Source organism: Penicillium macrosclerotiorum (genome assembly GCF_028827735.1).
Source record: "Penicillium macrosclerotiorum strain IBT 26536 chromosome Unknown utg000003l_segment0_segment0, whole genome shotgun sequence".
NCBI classification, from domain to species: Eukaryota; Fungi; Ascomycota; class Eurotiomycetes; order Eurotiales; family Aspergillaceae; genus Penicillium; species Penicillium macrosclerotiorum.
The window spans coordinates 6,400,036-6,416,436 of record NW_026643083.1 but is presented as its reverse complement, the minus strand read 5'-3'; the positions used below and the strand labels follow the sequence as shown (position 1 = coordinate 6,416,436).

Sequence of the window (16,401 nt, the reverse complement as noted above, 5' to 3'; positions counted from 1 at the left end):
GGGTGCCTCAACAAGCACAGGTCAATGACTGTGTTTACTCGTTGAGGCCATCATATGCTGGGTCAGAGTGTACGGTCGGATTCAGAAAATGTGGGAAGTTCGATAAATCATGCCGGGTGATAAGCAGTACAAGTGATAGGATTGTAAAAAGCAGAGCCATGACTTGTGGCTACAATAGCAGTCCCGGGAGATGTGTTTTATGTAATAGAACGTTCAATTACGTAGCTGTGCGTTCAGGTTGGAATGACCTTGTCTATCAAGGAAATACTAAAAGCTAAGAGCCAACTCGATCGAGCCTCCCCGACGAGGCCTATGCAGCCGCGGCGATCTCCACGGGAACGGGCTCGGGAGTGTTCCCGTACGGAATGAGCCCCTGGAAAATCAAAGCGAGCCGTTCGGCGTGAACCTTCTTTTCTTCCAGCCAAGAAGCCGTATGTCCTTCGATTGCCGGTAGGCCCTGGGCGGCTCGTCCAGCATTGACCCACTCGATGATCTGGTGGACATAAGCTTCCTCGTGGCCTTTGAGGGAATGAAAGCTTCGCCCGGGACCCTTGAGAGCGAGCTGCTCTTGATACTCGGACCGCATGCTCTCAGTAGATGGAAGCTGAGCTGCTCCCGAAAAGAAGGCAGCCACGGCAATGGCCTGGAACTCAAACAGCGTAAAGGTCGACACATGGAACGACACCCCGACAAAGGCTAGGGTCGGGTCGGGAATGTAAAACATGTCCCGATACAGATGATGGAATTGCGTCCCATCTGTCACAATCGTCGTCTCATCTATCTCACAATTGAATGTATCCGTCCGGGTGTATTGCGGAAGGAATGGGAGAACCATCTGGTATCCCGTGCAGAGGACAATGTGATCGATGCCGGTCAAGGTCTCGCCCGACTGGAGATGCGCTGTCAGGGGCAAGTGTAGTCCTGAATCCTGCTCAGCAGCCTTTTGAAACGAAACAACTTGCTCGGTTCTTGTGGCCTTGGCTGGCAGGGCGCTGGCAGGGATATCAAATGGGCCGCGCCGAGTACTCTGGTAGATGTTTTGGGCGACGGGATTGAGTTCCCGGGCGATGTCAACCGAGGATACTCCACCCCCAATCAAGAGTACATTCTGGTAAAACGCAGAAGTCAGTATCCATAATGTACAGAGTCGATCCCAAGTTGGGGAGGGAGGGGGTTTTGGAGGGTTGTGAAGAAGTTTGGATATTAAGGAGGAACGTACCTTTCCTTCAAACCCTCGCGCGTTTCGAAAGGATTTCGAATGTGTTATTCTGGAGGGCCACTGTGCCTTCGCCTCCGCTAGACCGGGGATATCAGGGATGAGCGGCGTGTGGTAATGGCCGGATGCCACCACGATTGCATCAAACCGCTAAGCCCCAGTCAATACGGTTCACCACCTGGCTTCGATCAGGCTTGCTTACCGCTGACCTCTGCTGCTTCACCACCTCGCCCGTCGTAGGGTCATTATGCAGCAAGCTCCAGGCGACTTCCCAGTCGGGCTCCTGTTTCGAAACTTTGGTCACAAGTGCACCGTAGATGGTGACCGCCTCTACCCCTGCTTTCTTGGAGGTATCCTGGATGTAGTCTTTGAGGACGTGATGAAGGACATATGGAGGCGTGCCATTGGGCCAAGCATTGAGTTTCGTGCGTAGTAATGGAGTCGAAACATTGTTGGTCAGACTCTCATAACAAGGCCTAACATATGAGATCAGCTTTGATCCTGGGACTTGTCTGCACGGTCTCGTTTGACTGACCCTGGGGGAGCATGGATCAGATATTGTTTTTCCCTCCGCTCACGATCATCCGGGCCATAATTATCGGCCTCCGATGGCGTTGTACATGGATATTGGTTTTCGATCGGGAGTCGTTTATCATAAAGCCTGTGGATGATCCAAGATCAACACCTCTGTCAACTTTGATCGGCCAATGCCAGAATATTGAAGACACCGAGTAGAGAGAGGGAAGATCAAAAGAGAAAAGAGCTCCTACCAAACTCCACCCGCGGCTCGACTGCGTTCAAAGACCGTGACGTTGAGTCCCGCAGCCAACAGATGACCCGCGCTAACCACCCCGCTGATGCCGGCCCCGATCACGGCGACGCGTTGGATGCTTTTCTCGGGCATGATGGCAGTAATTCGATCGCAATGAGATCCATCATTCGCGGTGGTCTTTAGTCGCGCGGCCCTTTATGAGCACCTTGCTATTCGAGACCGTTCCGACAAGACTCCGCTCCCCGAATGAAGCATTCTCAGGCCACGATTTCGCCATCTCGACTGGTCCACAATGAAGCCAAGTCCGAATGGCCACTAGAGTCGGATCCATCGGCAAACTCGCAGAGGATTAGAAATCCTCTTTGGCGTCATTATGGTGGGTGACGAGAGATGCCCGAGGCGTAGCCCCGTTTGGTGAGACGGCCCGGGCCTCTTCAGTACATGAGATTGGTGGACGAACGAGGGGCGATACCAATCGCATGGCTCTTATTGGGACAAGACGAACCATCCCGCAAGCCTTGGGAGGGGAAGGACGAGGCATTGGCAATTGTGGTTTGGTTCGCGAGTCGTGTTCTGAAGGCGCCATGGGGCACAGCGATGAGGTGCTCTTCACATCGTCCGACGCCCTCTTCCCCTCTTCCCCTCTCAGCCTCTCGCATTCTTCGTGATTCAGGATTTCCGAGTCAACCAGACAGATCCATGATACCCCAGAGCCCAGGGCGGGGAAATCGCCGGAGGGGAAAGATGTTCTCGAGATTTATGGCCACACGCATCTACTATAAATACAACATAGGGAAGCCAGTGGAATTTTGGAGAAGCCCAGTTCATCATCACCACCTCCTCCTCCTCCACCGTCATGGCACCAGTTGCAATCGATCCCCGTATTATTGACGTTGCGCCCCCACGAAAAGACACCCTAGGACTACCCGATTCCGCGCGGGTGCGCCTCGAAGCCGCCGGGATCGACCTGAGTGACGGCTATCCGTACCGACCCTCCCGACCACTCTATCTTGACGACGTGTACAACGTGCGCAACTATGACCGGGCTCATATCGACCCCGGAACTCGAGCTGACCCCGAGAAGAAAGCTTTGCTGTCAGCTGCCACCGAAGTCATTCCACTAACTCGGCATATCGGCACGGAGATCGTAGGACTGCAGCTCAAAGACCTGACAGACCAGCAGAAAGATGAGCTGGGCCTACTCATCGCCGAACGAAGTGTGGTCTTCTTCCGGGATCAGGACATTTCACCCCAGCAGCAAAAGGCGCTGGGCGAGTACTTTGGGGAGATTGAAATCCATGTATGACCATCAAGCGCTCCTGGAAATGCCCGTCTCCGTTTTCCAGAACCCACAATTCCATCCTACGTGCAAAGGATTCTCCGTCACTAACCGAGCAACTTGATGGTTGTTCTGCCCGTTCAGCCCCAAGTACCGCAGGTGCCCGGTGTCCCCGGAGTCTCAGTGATCTGGCCGGCGCTCCAAGCCACCGAAACCCCCGCCAGCTTCCGTCGACCAGGTGGCTCCTCCCGATGGCACACCGACTTGGTCCACGAGCGACAGCCTGCAGGCGTCACTCACCTCCACAATGATACCGTGCCCACAGTCGGGGGCGACACCCTCTGGGCAAGTGGATATGCCGCATACGAGAAGCTGTCGCCACTATTCCGGAAGTTCATTGATGGCAAAACCGCCCTCTACCGGTCCGCACATCCGTACCTCGATCGCCAGAACCCCGAGGCTGGGCCTAAATATGTCGAGCGTGAACACCCCCTCGTGCGTGTGCATCCAGCCACGGGGTGGAAGGCCCTGTGGGTCAACCGGGCCATGACCGTGCGCATCGTGGGCCTGGACAAGGCAGAAAGTGATGTGATCCTGGGGTACCTGTACGATGTGTACGAAAAGAACCCGGATATCCAGGTTCGCTTCAAATGGAGCCCACGGACCAGTGCGTTGTGGGATAACAGGTGAGTGCGAACAGATCTCCTACTTCACCTGCTCTGAGCCCGAGGAAACGGATCTATTGACGCGTTGGGTACTGTCGGACAGAATCACTATCCATAATGCTAGCTGGGACTATGAGGGCTCCCAGCCTCGACATGGCACGCGAGTGACGTCCCTGGCGGAGAAGCCCGTTTTTGACGAGAACGCACCAACGCGGCGGGAGGGACTGGGGCTACTAGGGCCCGAAGAGATTGATGAGTTGCATAAGCTCAGCCAGCTGGAGCTGAAGTGACATGCATCCGAGCGATTTCATACTAGGCAAGGTAGTCAATAATTAGGTCTTGATGCATCGACTTGGTCGTCAATCACACATCATCGAGCAAGCTGTAGAACAACCTAGTCGCCTCGTGCGGAGTCATAGGATATTTTATCATTCCGAGTGGTACCATGTAGCGCATGCTGTGACATGTGGGCTGTTGCACTGTGTAACTATCATTTGTCGGGTCCAAAGGAGGCTAGGAGCTCATAATCATGCCGCGTATGATCAACTCCATGATATTGGAAGTCGCTCAAGGATGTTCAGAGATGTTCTTGATATGGGAAATTTCATTGAGCCTGTATCTTTTATTATCTACTTCGAACTTTGAGGGAACGGGTTCACAGAGGTGTCCACGGAGTGTAGGTCAGCGCCGACGCCCCGCGTGAGACTGGGGTCGATCTGCCGATCGTTACCGCTTCTGGCCAAGTGCCGCTTTCAAAGTCACCGCCCGCGTTCTTTTATCTCGAGGGGTAAGCACCATCTGTTCGCTTACTTCCTCTCATTGACGGTCGATATCTTTCAAAATGAGCGCTACTGTGACCATCACCAGCCCACCTGAGATCACGGCGGAGAATGTTGCCATTCTTTTCCCCGAGGTTGACACCTCACTAGCCCGGGATGTCCTTCCCACCGCCGCTGGCAATACTGCGCAACCGGGTTCTGAGCTTGAGGGCTACGATGAGGAACAGGTTCGCCTCATGGACGAAGTTTGCATTGTTCTGGACAACGATGACCGTCCGATTGGCAGCGCCAGCAAGAAGGCCTGTAAGTTCTCTGCGCAATGCTTTCCTCGCCACGACTCACTAGAGTGAGATCGTGGCAAGGCGGGGTAATATGCCAATTCAAAAGACACAAGTACTCATTATGTGATCCTCTATTCTTCCAGGCCATCTGATGACCAACATCGACAAGGGTCTTCTTCACCGTGCCTTTTCCGTCTTCTTGTTCGACTCCAACAACCGCCTTCTGCTCCAACAGCGCGCCACCGAGAAGATCACGTTCCCTGATATGTGGACCAACACTTGCTGCTCGCACCCATTGGGCATTCCCGGTGAGACTGGTGCCGAGCTTGATGCTGCCGTCTTGGGGGTGAAGCGGGCCGCGCAGCGGAAGCTGCACCACGAACTCGGCATCAAGGCCGAGCAGGTGCCATTGGACAAATTTGAGTTCTTCACTCGGATTCACTACAAGGCCCCCAGCGATGGCAAGTGGGGAGAGCATGAGGGTATGTAGCATGTGTCATTCTGATGGATTGACATAATCACCTCGTTGAGATCAATTTCTGACCTCCAATTTTCTTTCTGCAGTCGACTATATCCTCTTCATCCAGGCAGATGTTGACCTAGAGCCCAGCCCGAACGAGGTGCGGGATACCAAATACGTTTCGGCCGATGAGCTAAAGGCCATGTTCGAGCAGCCCGGTCTGACGTTCACGCCTTGGTTCAAGCTGATCTGCAACTCCATGCTGTTTGAGTGGTGGAGCCACTTGGGCACCCCTGCCCTGGACAAGTACAAGGGCGAGACCCAAATCCGCCGGATGTGAGATTGGAAAGGGAGATCACACCATACAGCGTATTTGAAACCCTCACTTTTCTAGGGAGCTTTCCATCCATTTTCATTTGCACAGTTTCAATGCATGCCCCATCTTGCGATACCTCTTTATTTCGGTTTCCTTTTTCTTCCCCCCCCCCCCCCCCCCCCCCCCCCCCCCCCTTCTCCATCCCCCGATCTGCACACCATTGGCGTATATACAGTCGGATAGAAATTTCACCTTGGTCAGATTTTTGCAAAAAGCCTTGAACATTATAGCTTTCTTGTGTCTAGAGCTAGGGATTTCAAACCAAGCAGCTGAATTTGGAAATTGGATATCTCAATGCATCGAAAAAGAAAGAGGGGAGAAAAAGCCGCGACATGAATATGCAATGCAATGCAACGCTTTGAGTCACATAAAAAAGGAGGAAAGAAGAGGCAGATTCATCACTGCTGGCGATCCGTCGACAAGAACAGAATGCAGCTGCCCAGAATCACGGTGCCAACCACCGTGAATACCACCTGGGTTTTCCAGCCACTCTGGACGAGGGCCGCCTTGCGGCTATACTTCATGACAGTACGGGCATAGTTAAAGAACCCGTTCGCCAGACAGGTCAAGCTGAGAAGCCAGAAGATGATGCCCAAGGGGAGGGCCATGCGCCGTTCCAGTACGGAGGGCTGTTCGCGGAAATGGAACGAGATAATGATGGCGAGTGACACGATCGCGAGATACATGGATAGGCGCAGCCATGAGAGGAAGGTGCGCTCGTTGGCACAGTGATCACGGGCATCGGAGGTGGTGTTTTCGAAGAGCAAAGCGCCCAGGAGGGGTCGTGAGAAGAGGATATGTCGCTGGTCCTCGATATGCCTGCGGGTTAAGTAGGTTGCGTTTTGTTAGCATTCGCGTAACATGGGGAAGGCGTTGTGGAATGTGGGGGAGGCGACGCATGGTCGAGGCCATTGTGGACCATGCCACAGTTCCCTTTCCACGCGACCTGACAAAATCCCGGGGCAGATGAGAAGGAAGGCATGCCAAGGAGGTCGGGGAAGATGTTTAGCAAATTAGGATCCTGACCATGAGCCAGGAACGAGTGGGTTCCTGGGCGGAACTGTGCAGGATCCACCGGGGATCATTGTTTAGACTTACTCCTCGACTAGGGCCGGCTTCGAATGCGTGGGGTTGACGAGCGGGTTATAACGTCGGGGCGTGCAGTCGCTGGTAGACATGGCCGACGGGGCCATAGCGGGCATGATATGGTGGTGTTCCTTTGGCTTCAATCTCCTGAAGCTGGAGAAGAGCGTCGGCGAGTCGGCGAGTTGGCGGCTTTGTCCATTCGAGGTACAGGTCAGGTGACCGGCCGCATGCGGTGATGTCACTTGCAGTCGCCGATCAACAAGGTTGAGGTGAATCATTCATCTGGAGAAGCTCGCAAGACCCACCCCTCGCCCACGGAGAAACTAACAAGACATTCTATTGTCTTATCATGTAGGAGAATATGGAAAAGATTAGAATACCAGATAACACAGTGCTGAGGACGCGTTCTTCCAATAGGTGCGTTGTCTCCCCACCTTCCCGATATTAATAAGATTTAAACATTCCTGGAACGTCGCTGTACAACCTCGCCGCGCATGAAGTATAAAGCAATCGTTAATCGGTATGTTTTCAGGCGTGGGCACGGTGAGCACCGAGCAATGTCGGCGCCAACTAACTAGCCCAGACGTCCGTGTCCCAGTCTACAGAACTTAATGGGCTTCCCCCTACTTCCAATCAACAGCTCCGACTCGCCGAGACGCACCGTTTTCTCCACTTGTTGGCTGGCTCCACCGGGTCCCAAACCCAGTCTTCCGCCCGCTAAAGCTTCCAACTTCCTCTTTCTCTCTCGCTCTTATCTCTGGAGAGTTTCGTAGCAGAGTGCTATCTTCTTCCCCGCCGAGGACCATGTTGCTGATAGAGCAGTGAGCTCCATTCTCTCCTCTACACCTTCCTCTCCCTCTCGCCCTCCCCCACAGCGCCTCTTTCACCATGGCGCCCCGCAATATGTTGTCGGCGGAATCGGCGGGGCATCAGAGCCCGTTCAGCCGGTCGTTCACCTCCAGCTCGCCGATCGCCGCGAGCGCGATTGCCCGCGATCTTGCTCACTATGCCGACGACGAGTCCATTACCCCCGACGATGCCTCTGAGTCTTCAACCGTTCGTCCCATCAGCAGCCATGCCGGAACCAACCCACATTCGCTAGCAGGGTCCTATCGCCGGCCGTCCTACTTCACCAACGTGAATCATGCCACCGTGCTCCCCGCTAACGGGAGTTACCAGCCGCTGACTCAAGAGGAGCGCGAGCAAGCGATCGAAGAGGAGCGACATCTACTGAGTGATAACAAGGTGATCGCGACGGAACACCGGACGGGCCTGCAGCATAAACTGAGCGGCCTCTTCTCGGGAACCTCGGCCCATGGCAGTGCGTCGAAACCATACGGCACGATCCAGAGCTCCGGGGAACAGAATACGGAGACGACAGCCCTGCTGGGGTCAGGCTCTCCGGGAGACAATGACTTAGGCCCAGAGGAGATCGATCGGAAATGGGAGGAAGCGGTGATAGCCGGGCTGATCAACACGACCTGGAAACGGGAAGCAAAGGTGATCGGCCGATATTCAGCCCCGCTGATGGTCACTTTTCTCCTGCAGTACTCCCTGACGGTGGCGAGTATATTCACTATTGGCCATTTGGGCAAGGAAGAGCTTGGCGCTGTCAGTCTGGCCAGTATGACTGTGAGCATCACGGGTAACGCCGTGTACTCAGGATTGTCGACGAGCCTGGACACCCTCTGCGCCCAGGCGTATGGGTCTGGCAAGAAGAAGCTGGTTGGTCTACAGATGCTGCGGATGATTTACTTCTTGTGGCTGGTGACCATACCTATCGCCCTACTCTGGTTCTTCTCAGAGCCCATTCTCAAGAAGATCGTTCCCGAAGAGAGAGTTGCCGAGATGGCTGGCTTGTATCTCAGAGTTGCTCTTCTGGGAACCCCGGGCTATGCATGCTTTGAGAGTGGCAAGCGGTATCTCCAGGCTCAGGGCAAGTTCTCGGTATCACTGTGGGTGCTTCTTGTGTGTGCACCGTTAAATGCATTCATGAATTGGTATTTTGTTTGGGTAGGTGACTGTCTTTGAAAAATCGCCTTCGTGGTGCTTTTGCTTCTTTTTTATTTTTCGTTGCTTTCGTGCAATCCGCTAATTTTCTACCCTAGAAACTCCAATGGGGCTTCATTGGTGCACCCATCGCCGTGGCAATTACGGAAAATCTCCTTCCAATTTGTCTATTCTCCTACATCTACTTCGCCGTTGGCTCTGAATGCTGGTGCGGTTTCACCCGTCGAGCCTTCGATAACTGGGGTCCAATGATCCGCCTTGCTCTACCTGGCCTGATCATGGTGGAGGCAGAATGTCTTGCCTTTGAGGTGCTGACGCTGGCATCGAGCTACCTGGGCACATCCGCGTTGGCAGCTCAATCTATTCTCTCAACTATCTCTAGCATTACCTGGCAAATTCCATTCCCGTTGTCCATCGCGGGCAGCACGCGAGTTGCGAACCTGATTGGCGCGACATTGGCGGATGCGGCCAAGACGTCGGCCAAGGTCAGCTTTTGTGGGGCCGTCATCGTTGGCTTGTTCAACATGGTCCTTCTTTCAAGCTTGCGCTCCTACATTCCCATGCTGTTCAGCTCCGACGCCGAAGTCATCGAAATTGTTGCGCAGGTTCTTCCCCTGTGCGCTGCGTTCCAGCTATTCGACGCACTTGCCGCAAATTGCAATGGAATTCTACGTGGCTTGGGTCGCCAAGAGATTGGCGGCTATATCCAATTGTTCTGCTACTATGCTGTTGCCATGCCTATCAGTATGGGACTGACGTTCAAGTTTGACTGGGGGGTTGAGGGTCTTTGGACAGGTGTTGCCATTGCCCTTCTTCTGGTTTCGATCACAGAAGTGATTTTCATCAGTCGCATCAGTTGGGAACGTTCGGTCGAGGAGGCTCAACAACGGAATGAGTTGATTTGATCTTTTGTCCCCTTTGTGGTTGCACGTTTGGGGTTATGCGATCATATATGTGGAATCAACTTTCATGAATAAAAGCGTCAATATGGGAGGTTTGCAGCTTTCATCCTGTTTCGCATCTGGCAATTTGGGATTTTCTTTTTTTTTCCTAGTCTAGAGAGGATGTCTGCTTTTTAGAGCCTTAGATCAGATTGCACTCTGGGCAATTTCCTGTGGGAGTCAAGGAAAATAAAGATGAATCATGATATCATTTAAAGACGCGAATTCCTTCTAAATCGGATTAAGAGAAACAATGGCCCTTTCATACTAACACCTGTGCTAGCACGTCGGGGTGGTATCTAATATTCGAGGATAGCCCATGTTTGCTCGTCCATAGTCGAGAAAATCACACCCGCTCCCAGCAATTCCTCTCCAGCACGGGCGACATCCATCGCCGGGGTGTTCAGTTTCGTGGCGATCTGCTGCATGTGCAGGCCCGTATCATCCTGAGGCTCGGTCTTTAACAGTTGGTAGATTTTCTTCGCTAGGGGTGACATGGACAAGAGAGCCTTGTTTTGGCCCGCTCCATAGTCATCGGCGCCACCCATAACTGCATCACCGCCAGCTCCAGCGTGGGCTACTGCATTAGCGTCGCCAGGGGGTCCCCGAGTGAAGAAAAGATGCACGACCGTTGCTTCGAGAATGTGGCAGTGCAATTCGTTGATATCTTGCAGAGGGCGAACACTGTGTGCGCCAATGTACCGCTTATTACCGAATGATTTGATGGCACCGAAGACACGGGCATACCCGTTTAGCTGGACCTCACTCTTGCTATCACCTGGGGCCTTGCTTTCGTCGGTATCCATGCTGTCAGCAGTGGCCGAGTCGACCCACTTCTTAACCTCGATCTCGCCGGTGCCATCATCAATCTTGTATGTAATGTTGGTGCTTTGCGAGCTGATGTTGCGCACCTGGCCGACAAACAGCACGTTGACGACATCTGCGCCGTCGACCTGGTAGTTGGCTTCGGGGTATGGCTGGGAGGCATCGGCAATTTGCTTCACTGTGACGGGACGAAGGGTCTTATTATCACGGTCACCGCCCTGGGGTTATGTTAGTGGCCATGGTCCACGTCTAGAATCTCATCCGTCTCTCACCTTCCCTCCTGATGGGCTGTTCATCTCGCCAGGCATGAAGCCACCGCCGCCACCACCTTGACCGCCGTAGGAGTTATAATTGTATCCACCATCTGGAGCAAAGAGAATGGTGAGTTGAGGATGAGGTGAAGTTCAATAATCAGCCACCTACCCATGATGCGCGTGTGATATGAGCTTTGTGAGTCGTAAAATCATTTTACTCGATTTGGAGCGTGTCGAACGCGTCGGGGATATGTTTGTTCTGTTTGCATGCGGGCGATGGTTGATCCGGGACTCACCGCTTTGCGGCTTCCTTTGATTTTTTTTTGCGACGAGGTGCGGTCTCGACAGGGAAAACCACCTGCTTGGAGCATTTTTCAAGCGTGGTCTCGGTCGGGTGATTGAATCGAAGGGAATTCTGCTTTTGTCTCATTCTGCCAGCCCTTTTCTTTCTTGATTGATTGATGGACTAGGTAGTCTGACGTTTCCCTATCTTTTCTTTCCCGCCTTTGGATCGGCGTTATCGCCTCAAGATTTTCTATACACCACCACAATGCCTCACCGCGCCGCCTCACCAGCGCTGTCGGAGAACGAGTTCGACATTACCAGCGCCCTTTTTCAAAATGATAGCGATTCTGACACAGGCGCCGGCGGCTCAGCGCCCCGTAAAGCGCCGAATCCTGGACAAAACCTCGATTTCCTCGGCGCCGATGACGACGACGATGAGACCTTTATCGCAAACCAGCAGGCATCGGCCAACCGAAAAGGAGCGAATCTCAAGGGTCGGACTGTGAAGAAGGGAGGAGGTTTTCAGGCTATGGGTCTGAATGCGAACTTGCTCAAGGCCATCGCTCGCAAGGGTTTCTCGGTCCCGACTCCTATTCAGCGCAAGACGATCCCCGTGATTATGGACGATAAAGATGTGGTCGGTATGGCTCGTACCGGTTCCGGAAAGACTGCGGCATTTGTTATTCCCATGATCGAGAAATTAAAGAGCCACAGTTCGACCTTTGGCGCTCGTGGTCTGATTATGTCCCCGTCGCGAGAGTTGGCATTGCAGACATTGAAGGTGGTCAAGGAAATGGGACGTGGAACTGATCTGCGGGCAGTGCTTCTCGTCGGTGGTGACAGTTTGGAAGATCAGTTTGGCATGATGGCGGGCAACCCTGACATCGTGATTGCAACCCCGGGTCGTTTCCTGCATTTGAAGGTCGAGATGGACCTGGATCTGTCGAGTATTCGATATGTTGTTTTCGACGAGGCCGATCGCCTGTTCGAAATGGGTTTTGCTGCGCAACTGACAGAAATTCTTCACGGACTTCCTTCCACTCGGCAAACCCTCCTCTTTTCCGCTACACTTCCCAAATCTCTCGTGGAGTTTGCGCGTGCTGGTCTTGAAGAGCCAAGTCTGGTTCGTCTTGATACCGAAAGCAAAATCTCTCCTGATCTTCAAAACGCTTTCTTTTCGGTTAAATCGTCTGATAAGGAGGGTGCTTTGCTTCACATTCTACACGAAGTCATCAAAATGCCCACTGGTCCCACAGAAGTCTCGAAAAGGTTCAAAGAGGAGAGCTCAAATCCCAAGTTCAAGAAACGCAAACGATCAGAGGTGGAAAAGGCTGGAAACCACAAGGAATCCCCTACCAAACATTCGACTATTGTTTTCGCTGCGACGAAGCACCACGTCGACTACCTCTACGCTCTTCTGATTGAAGCGGGCTTTGCCACCTCCTACGTATACGGTTCTCTGGATCAGACGGCACGTAAGATCCAAGTCCAGAATTTTAGACAGGGCATTTCCAACATCCTCGTTGTGACTGATGTTGCCGCTCGTGGTATTGATATTCCCATTCTTGCCAACGTCATTAACTACGATTTCCCTTCGCAGCCAAAGATCTTCGTCCACCGTGTCGGCCGAACTGCCCGTGCCGGCCGGCAAGGATGGAGTTACAGCCTGGTCCGTGACTCCGATGCACCCTATCTACTTGATCTTCAGCTCTTCCTTGGCCGAAGGTTGGTTCTTGGTCATCAGTATGACGGCAACGTCAACTACGCCGAGGATGTGGTTGTGGGCTCTATTCCCCGCGATTCTCTGTCTCGGAGCTGTGAATGGGTTAATAAAGTCCTGGAAGAAGCGACGGATATTGAATCGCAACGCCAAGTATCTGTCCGAGGTGAAAAGCTCTACATGCGCACTCGAAATGCCGCATCCTTGGAGAGCGCGAAACGCGCGAAGAAGGTCACAGCCACCGAAGACTGGTCTACAATCCATCCTCTTTTCAACGATGAAACAAGCCAGCTGGAGGCCGAGCGTGACAAAATGTTAGCTCGCATCGGTGGGTTCCGACCCAGCGAAACTATCTTCGAGGTTCAAAACCGGCGTGCTGGCAAGGCCGCTAAGACTGAAGGTGATGACGCCGCCATGAACACAATCAAGCGACTTCGCACTACGGTGGATAAGAAAAAACAGCGAGCCCACGCCAAGGAGCAGGCTGAACAAGCCGAGCTAGGCCTCAGTGGCCGGGCTTCGGTCGATGATGAAGATGTCTTGAATGAAGACGACGATATTCCCGAGGAGGCAGGGGACAATATGTCCATGGCATCCGAGGAGGATTTGGAGGTCGCTTTCTCATCCTACAACCAATCCAAGAACAACACCCAAGAGCCGAACGGTGTCTCAGCCACATCATTCCAGAATCCGGACTACTTCATGGGCTATACACCGGCCAACCACAACAGTGCCGAGGACCGCGCCTACGGAGTCCACTCCGGTACAAACTCGAACTTCACAGCAGCCTCCCGCACCGCGACGATGGACTTGACCGGCGACGAAGGGCAAAAGGCCTTTGGCGAGCCGCGCTCCATCATGAGATGGGACAAGCGACACAAGAAGTACGTCGCGCGACAGAACGACGAAGACGGATCCAAGGGCGAGCGTCTTGTCCGCGGCGAGAGCGGTGCCAAGATCGCTGCCAGCTTCCGCAGTGGCCGCTTCCAAAACTGGAAGAAGGGTAAGCGGATGAGCAACCTGCCACGCGTCGGCGAAGCCGAGACGCCTGGGCTCTCTACTGGTACTGGGGTACCTGGCAACCGACACGGTGGTGGGCGATTCCGGCACAACAAACAGCAAGCACCCAAGCGGGCCGACCCGCTACGAGGGGACTACGAGAAGATGAAGAAGAAGAACGACGCGGCTCGGGAACGCGTGCAGGGACAGGCAGGTGGTGCGGCGGCGCGCGGGAAGAGCGAGATTCGCTCGACAGACGATATTCGGAAGGCGCGGAAGCTGCAGCAGAGGCGACGCGAGAAGAACGCCCGGCCGTCGAAGAAGAAACATTAAAGGAGGCTATGTCTAGGAAGATGTGTATGGGGGTGTCGCAGGAGGTACCTTTTATCTATTACCACATACATTACTGCATTGCACACCTCAAATCCTTTGGCAATCTTCAAAAAGGAGTTTGGGTTTGGAGGCTTGTGTATATCTGCTATCTACTACTTTTTGCTCTCTCTTCAGAGCTCTCGAGGTCATTTCTCTCTGTCTCTGCATTAGATACCAATTATTGACATTGTGAGCGCCGCTATTACTGATTTATCCAGCCCCCCCCCCCGGCCCGGGGGGCCCTCCTTCCCTCGTAAGATCAATGGACCCACAGAACTTTGTGACTATTGTTTGACCTGCCGAGCTTCCTCTGCTCTCAAATCTAAAGTGTGGAGTAATGATGATGTATAGGAGTGCTCGTTGCATCTAGGTATAGAGATAACTCCGAACAGTGCAAGCCGCGCATGATCGAGTGAGCCTGAACCGGTCAGGCCACACGGAGCAGTATTAGTGAACCCTTCGTGGATGAAGTTGATTAGCCGACAACTTACCTTCGTCAGAGGGTCGGTCCTTGCTGCCCGGCTAGTCGTGAATGGTTTTATAAGGCCAGATTCGCAACTGGGCCACTAGATAGTGCTATCGAGCCTCCCTTTCAGTCACGCCTCCAACGTTCCAGCACCGAATAGACGAGAAAGGGAGTCCAATTGCACAATGATCTCCGGCCTCGGATCGCCAGAAAACACCGTTGGAAAACGGATGGGTCAGAGGATCGTTGGATTTATTGCCTTCGGAGAGTTATAGGATGGTCTAGGTCTATACTCCGTCCCCTCCGGGGGCCGTGCAGGATAAAGACATGCCTATGCTATGTACCGGATCGACGGAATATAGACTGTCGCGTTATCACGCACATGCGCAACGATCGTCAGATGAGGTTCCAGCCTCGGGTGATGGGATTTAATTGACAGAAAACCGGCCGGGTCCAGGCGCTCTAAACCCACGAGGCAATAGAGCGGAATAATACCAATAATCCCCGGCTGGTCAATTCCTCCACATCCCTTCCCTTTAGTTTCAAAGAGCTAAGGGACTAGCTTTAGCTCGTCGGCGAATTATCCGTTGACGGATCCGCGGCTTCGGCCAGAGAAAGGGGGGATCAACTCGGGCGAAAAATCGATGGTCATTGACAGATTAACAAATCATGGGTGTCCACCAGGCAGGAATGAGTTTAGCTCGGAGACCGAATCATTGCAAGCTAGATACATTTGACCCCACTGGTTGGTATTGAGGTTTTTCTCAATTAGTTGCCGTAGGAGGCTAGTCCGCCTCGGCGTGAATACGCCGAATGAGTAGTGGACGGAGAGTCCTTCGTTTACTCTGCTGTCGGCCGTCGTACTTCGCTCGGGATAGACTCCAGGCAGCGCGATTGAGCGGGGCGAGCCAGGTTGTCCCTGATTGGCTAAGCTCCAAACGATTACACAGTTTGCGCTTTTCCTCGATGATTGGGCTTTTGATAAGAAGAAAAATAATCATAAAGCAGTTGCTGGCTGGAATTACCGAGGAACGAGTCACGACTGCTGAGTCCTTGAGCTTGAGTGTGCAGTCTGACTAAGCACACCTGACCGACTCGGACCAACCAAACCTCGCGAATTATCGACATGAGTGGTTCGCGCTATTGAAATCCATCGCGCTTTGGGACTATTGAATCGCGTTGAGTTCCCACTGGTCGATCGTGCATGAACGGGGTGACAGACCCCTTACTGCTCCGCGTGCCGCATGTTCCACCACCCTCCTCTTTCGGACTGGCTCACGGTAATACGCCTTGGCTCCTGCAAGCACCTCTGCGGCTGTTATGTGTGATTGCTGTCGCTGCGACCCACGGCTCCTATTGCTCTGCTGCTGCTGCTGCTGCTGCTGCTGCTCCCTTTCAGGTGGCTCAGGTGGCCTGGACAACGCCATCCCATGATTCCACTGTGAAGGTCCGGTATCTTCACCGTTCTCGAGCCCCTCGGCAGCTCCTCCTTGCCCTTGGCCCCTCTCTGCTCTTCTCCATCTCCCATCATTGGTCCGGTCCGCCTGTCAATCACCCGATGACGTGGGTTGGATTTTCCCTGCAGCTGGAAGGGCCAGAAACCCGAGACGCCTGA

The 16,401-nt window shown here is 53.5% G+C and overlaps 8 protein-coding genes across 8 annotated transcripts; 5 read left to right on the top strand and 3 right to left on the bottom strand.

Moving 5' to 3' along the window:
• Positions 1-310: 310 nt before the first annotated feature.
• N7462_005217 (putative FAD dependent oxidoreductase) lies at positions 311-2,120 on the bottom strand (the record flags this gene model as incomplete). Its single annotated transcript, XM_057076942.1, has 5 exons — positions 311-1,108; positions 1,220-1,366; positions 1,419-1,692; positions 1,752-1,877; positions 1,987-2,120. The coding sequence occupies 5 exons, from the start codon at positions 2,118-2,120 to the stop codon at positions 311-313; spliced, it is 1,479 nt and encodes a 492-aa protein (XP_056936447.1).
• Positions 2,121-2,844: 724 nt separating this feature from the next.
• Positions 2,845-4,222, top strand: N7462_005216 (TauD/TfdA dioxygenase family protein; the record flags this gene model as incomplete). Its single annotated transcript, XM_057076941.1, has 3 exons — positions 2,845-3,288; positions 3,412-3,953; positions 4,036-4,222. 3 exons carry the CDS (start codon positions 2,845-2,847, stop codon positions 4,220-4,222), a joined length of 1,173 nt encoding a protein of 390 aa, XP_056936446.1.
• A 551-nt stretch (positions 4,223-4,773) lies between these two features.
• On the top strand, positions 4,774-5,792 carry idi1 (isopentenyl-diphosphate delta-isomerase IDI1; the record flags this gene model as incomplete). The annotated part of the gene is made up of 3 exons (XM_057076940.1): positions 4,774-5,014; positions 5,136-5,474; positions 5,557-5,792. 3 exons carry the CDS (start codon positions 4,774-4,776, stop codon positions 5,790-5,792), a joined length of 816 nt encoding a protein of 271 aa, XP_056936445.1.
• Positions 5,793-6,226: 434 nt separating this feature from the next.
• On the bottom strand, positions 6,227-7,021 carry N7462_005214 (DUF202 domain-containing protein; the record flags this gene model as incomplete). Its single annotated transcript, XM_057076939.1, has 2 exons — positions 6,227-6,647; positions 6,927-7,021. 2 exons carry the CDS (start codon positions 7,019-7,021, stop codon positions 6,227-6,229), a joined length of 516 nt encoding a protein of 171 aa, XP_056936444.1.
• A 781-nt stretch (positions 7,022-7,802) lies between these two features.
• N7462_005213 (MATE family efflux transporter) lies at positions 7,803-9,829 on the top strand (the record flags this gene model as incomplete). Its single annotated transcript, XM_057076938.1, has 2 exons — positions 7,803-8,927; positions 9,023-9,829. 2 exons carry the CDS (start codon positions 7,803-7,805, stop codon positions 9,827-9,829), a joined length of 1,932 nt encoding a protein of 643 aa, XP_056936443.1.
• A 335-nt stretch (positions 9,830-10,164) lies between these two features.
• Positions 10,165-11,117, bottom strand: N7462_005212 (uncharacterized protein; the record flags this gene model as incomplete). Its single annotated transcript, XM_057076937.1, has 3 exons — positions 10,165-10,908; positions 10,963-11,054; positions 11,114-11,117. The coding sequence occupies 3 exons, from the start codon at positions 11,115-11,117 to the stop codon at positions 10,165-10,167; spliced, it is 840 nt and encodes a 279-aa protein (XP_056936442.1).
• Positions 11,118-11,494: 377 nt separating this feature from the next.
• N7462_005211 (ATP-dependent RNA helicase DBP10) lies at positions 11,495-14,281 on the top strand (the record flags this gene model as incomplete). Its single annotated transcript, XM_057076936.1, has 1 exon — positions 11,495-14,281. One exon carries the CDS (start codon positions 11,495-11,497, stop codon positions 14,279-14,281), a length of 2,787 nt encoding a protein of 928 aa, XP_056936441.1.
• Positions 14,282-15,990: 1,709 nt separating this feature from the next.
• Positions 15,991-16,401, top strand: N7462_005210 (uncharacterized protein; the record flags this gene model as incomplete). The annotated part of the gene is made up of 1 exon (XM_057076935.1): positions 15,991-16,401. One exon carries the CDS (start codon positions 15,991-15,993, stop codon positions 16,399-16,401), a length of 411 nt encoding a protein of 136 aa, XP_056936440.1.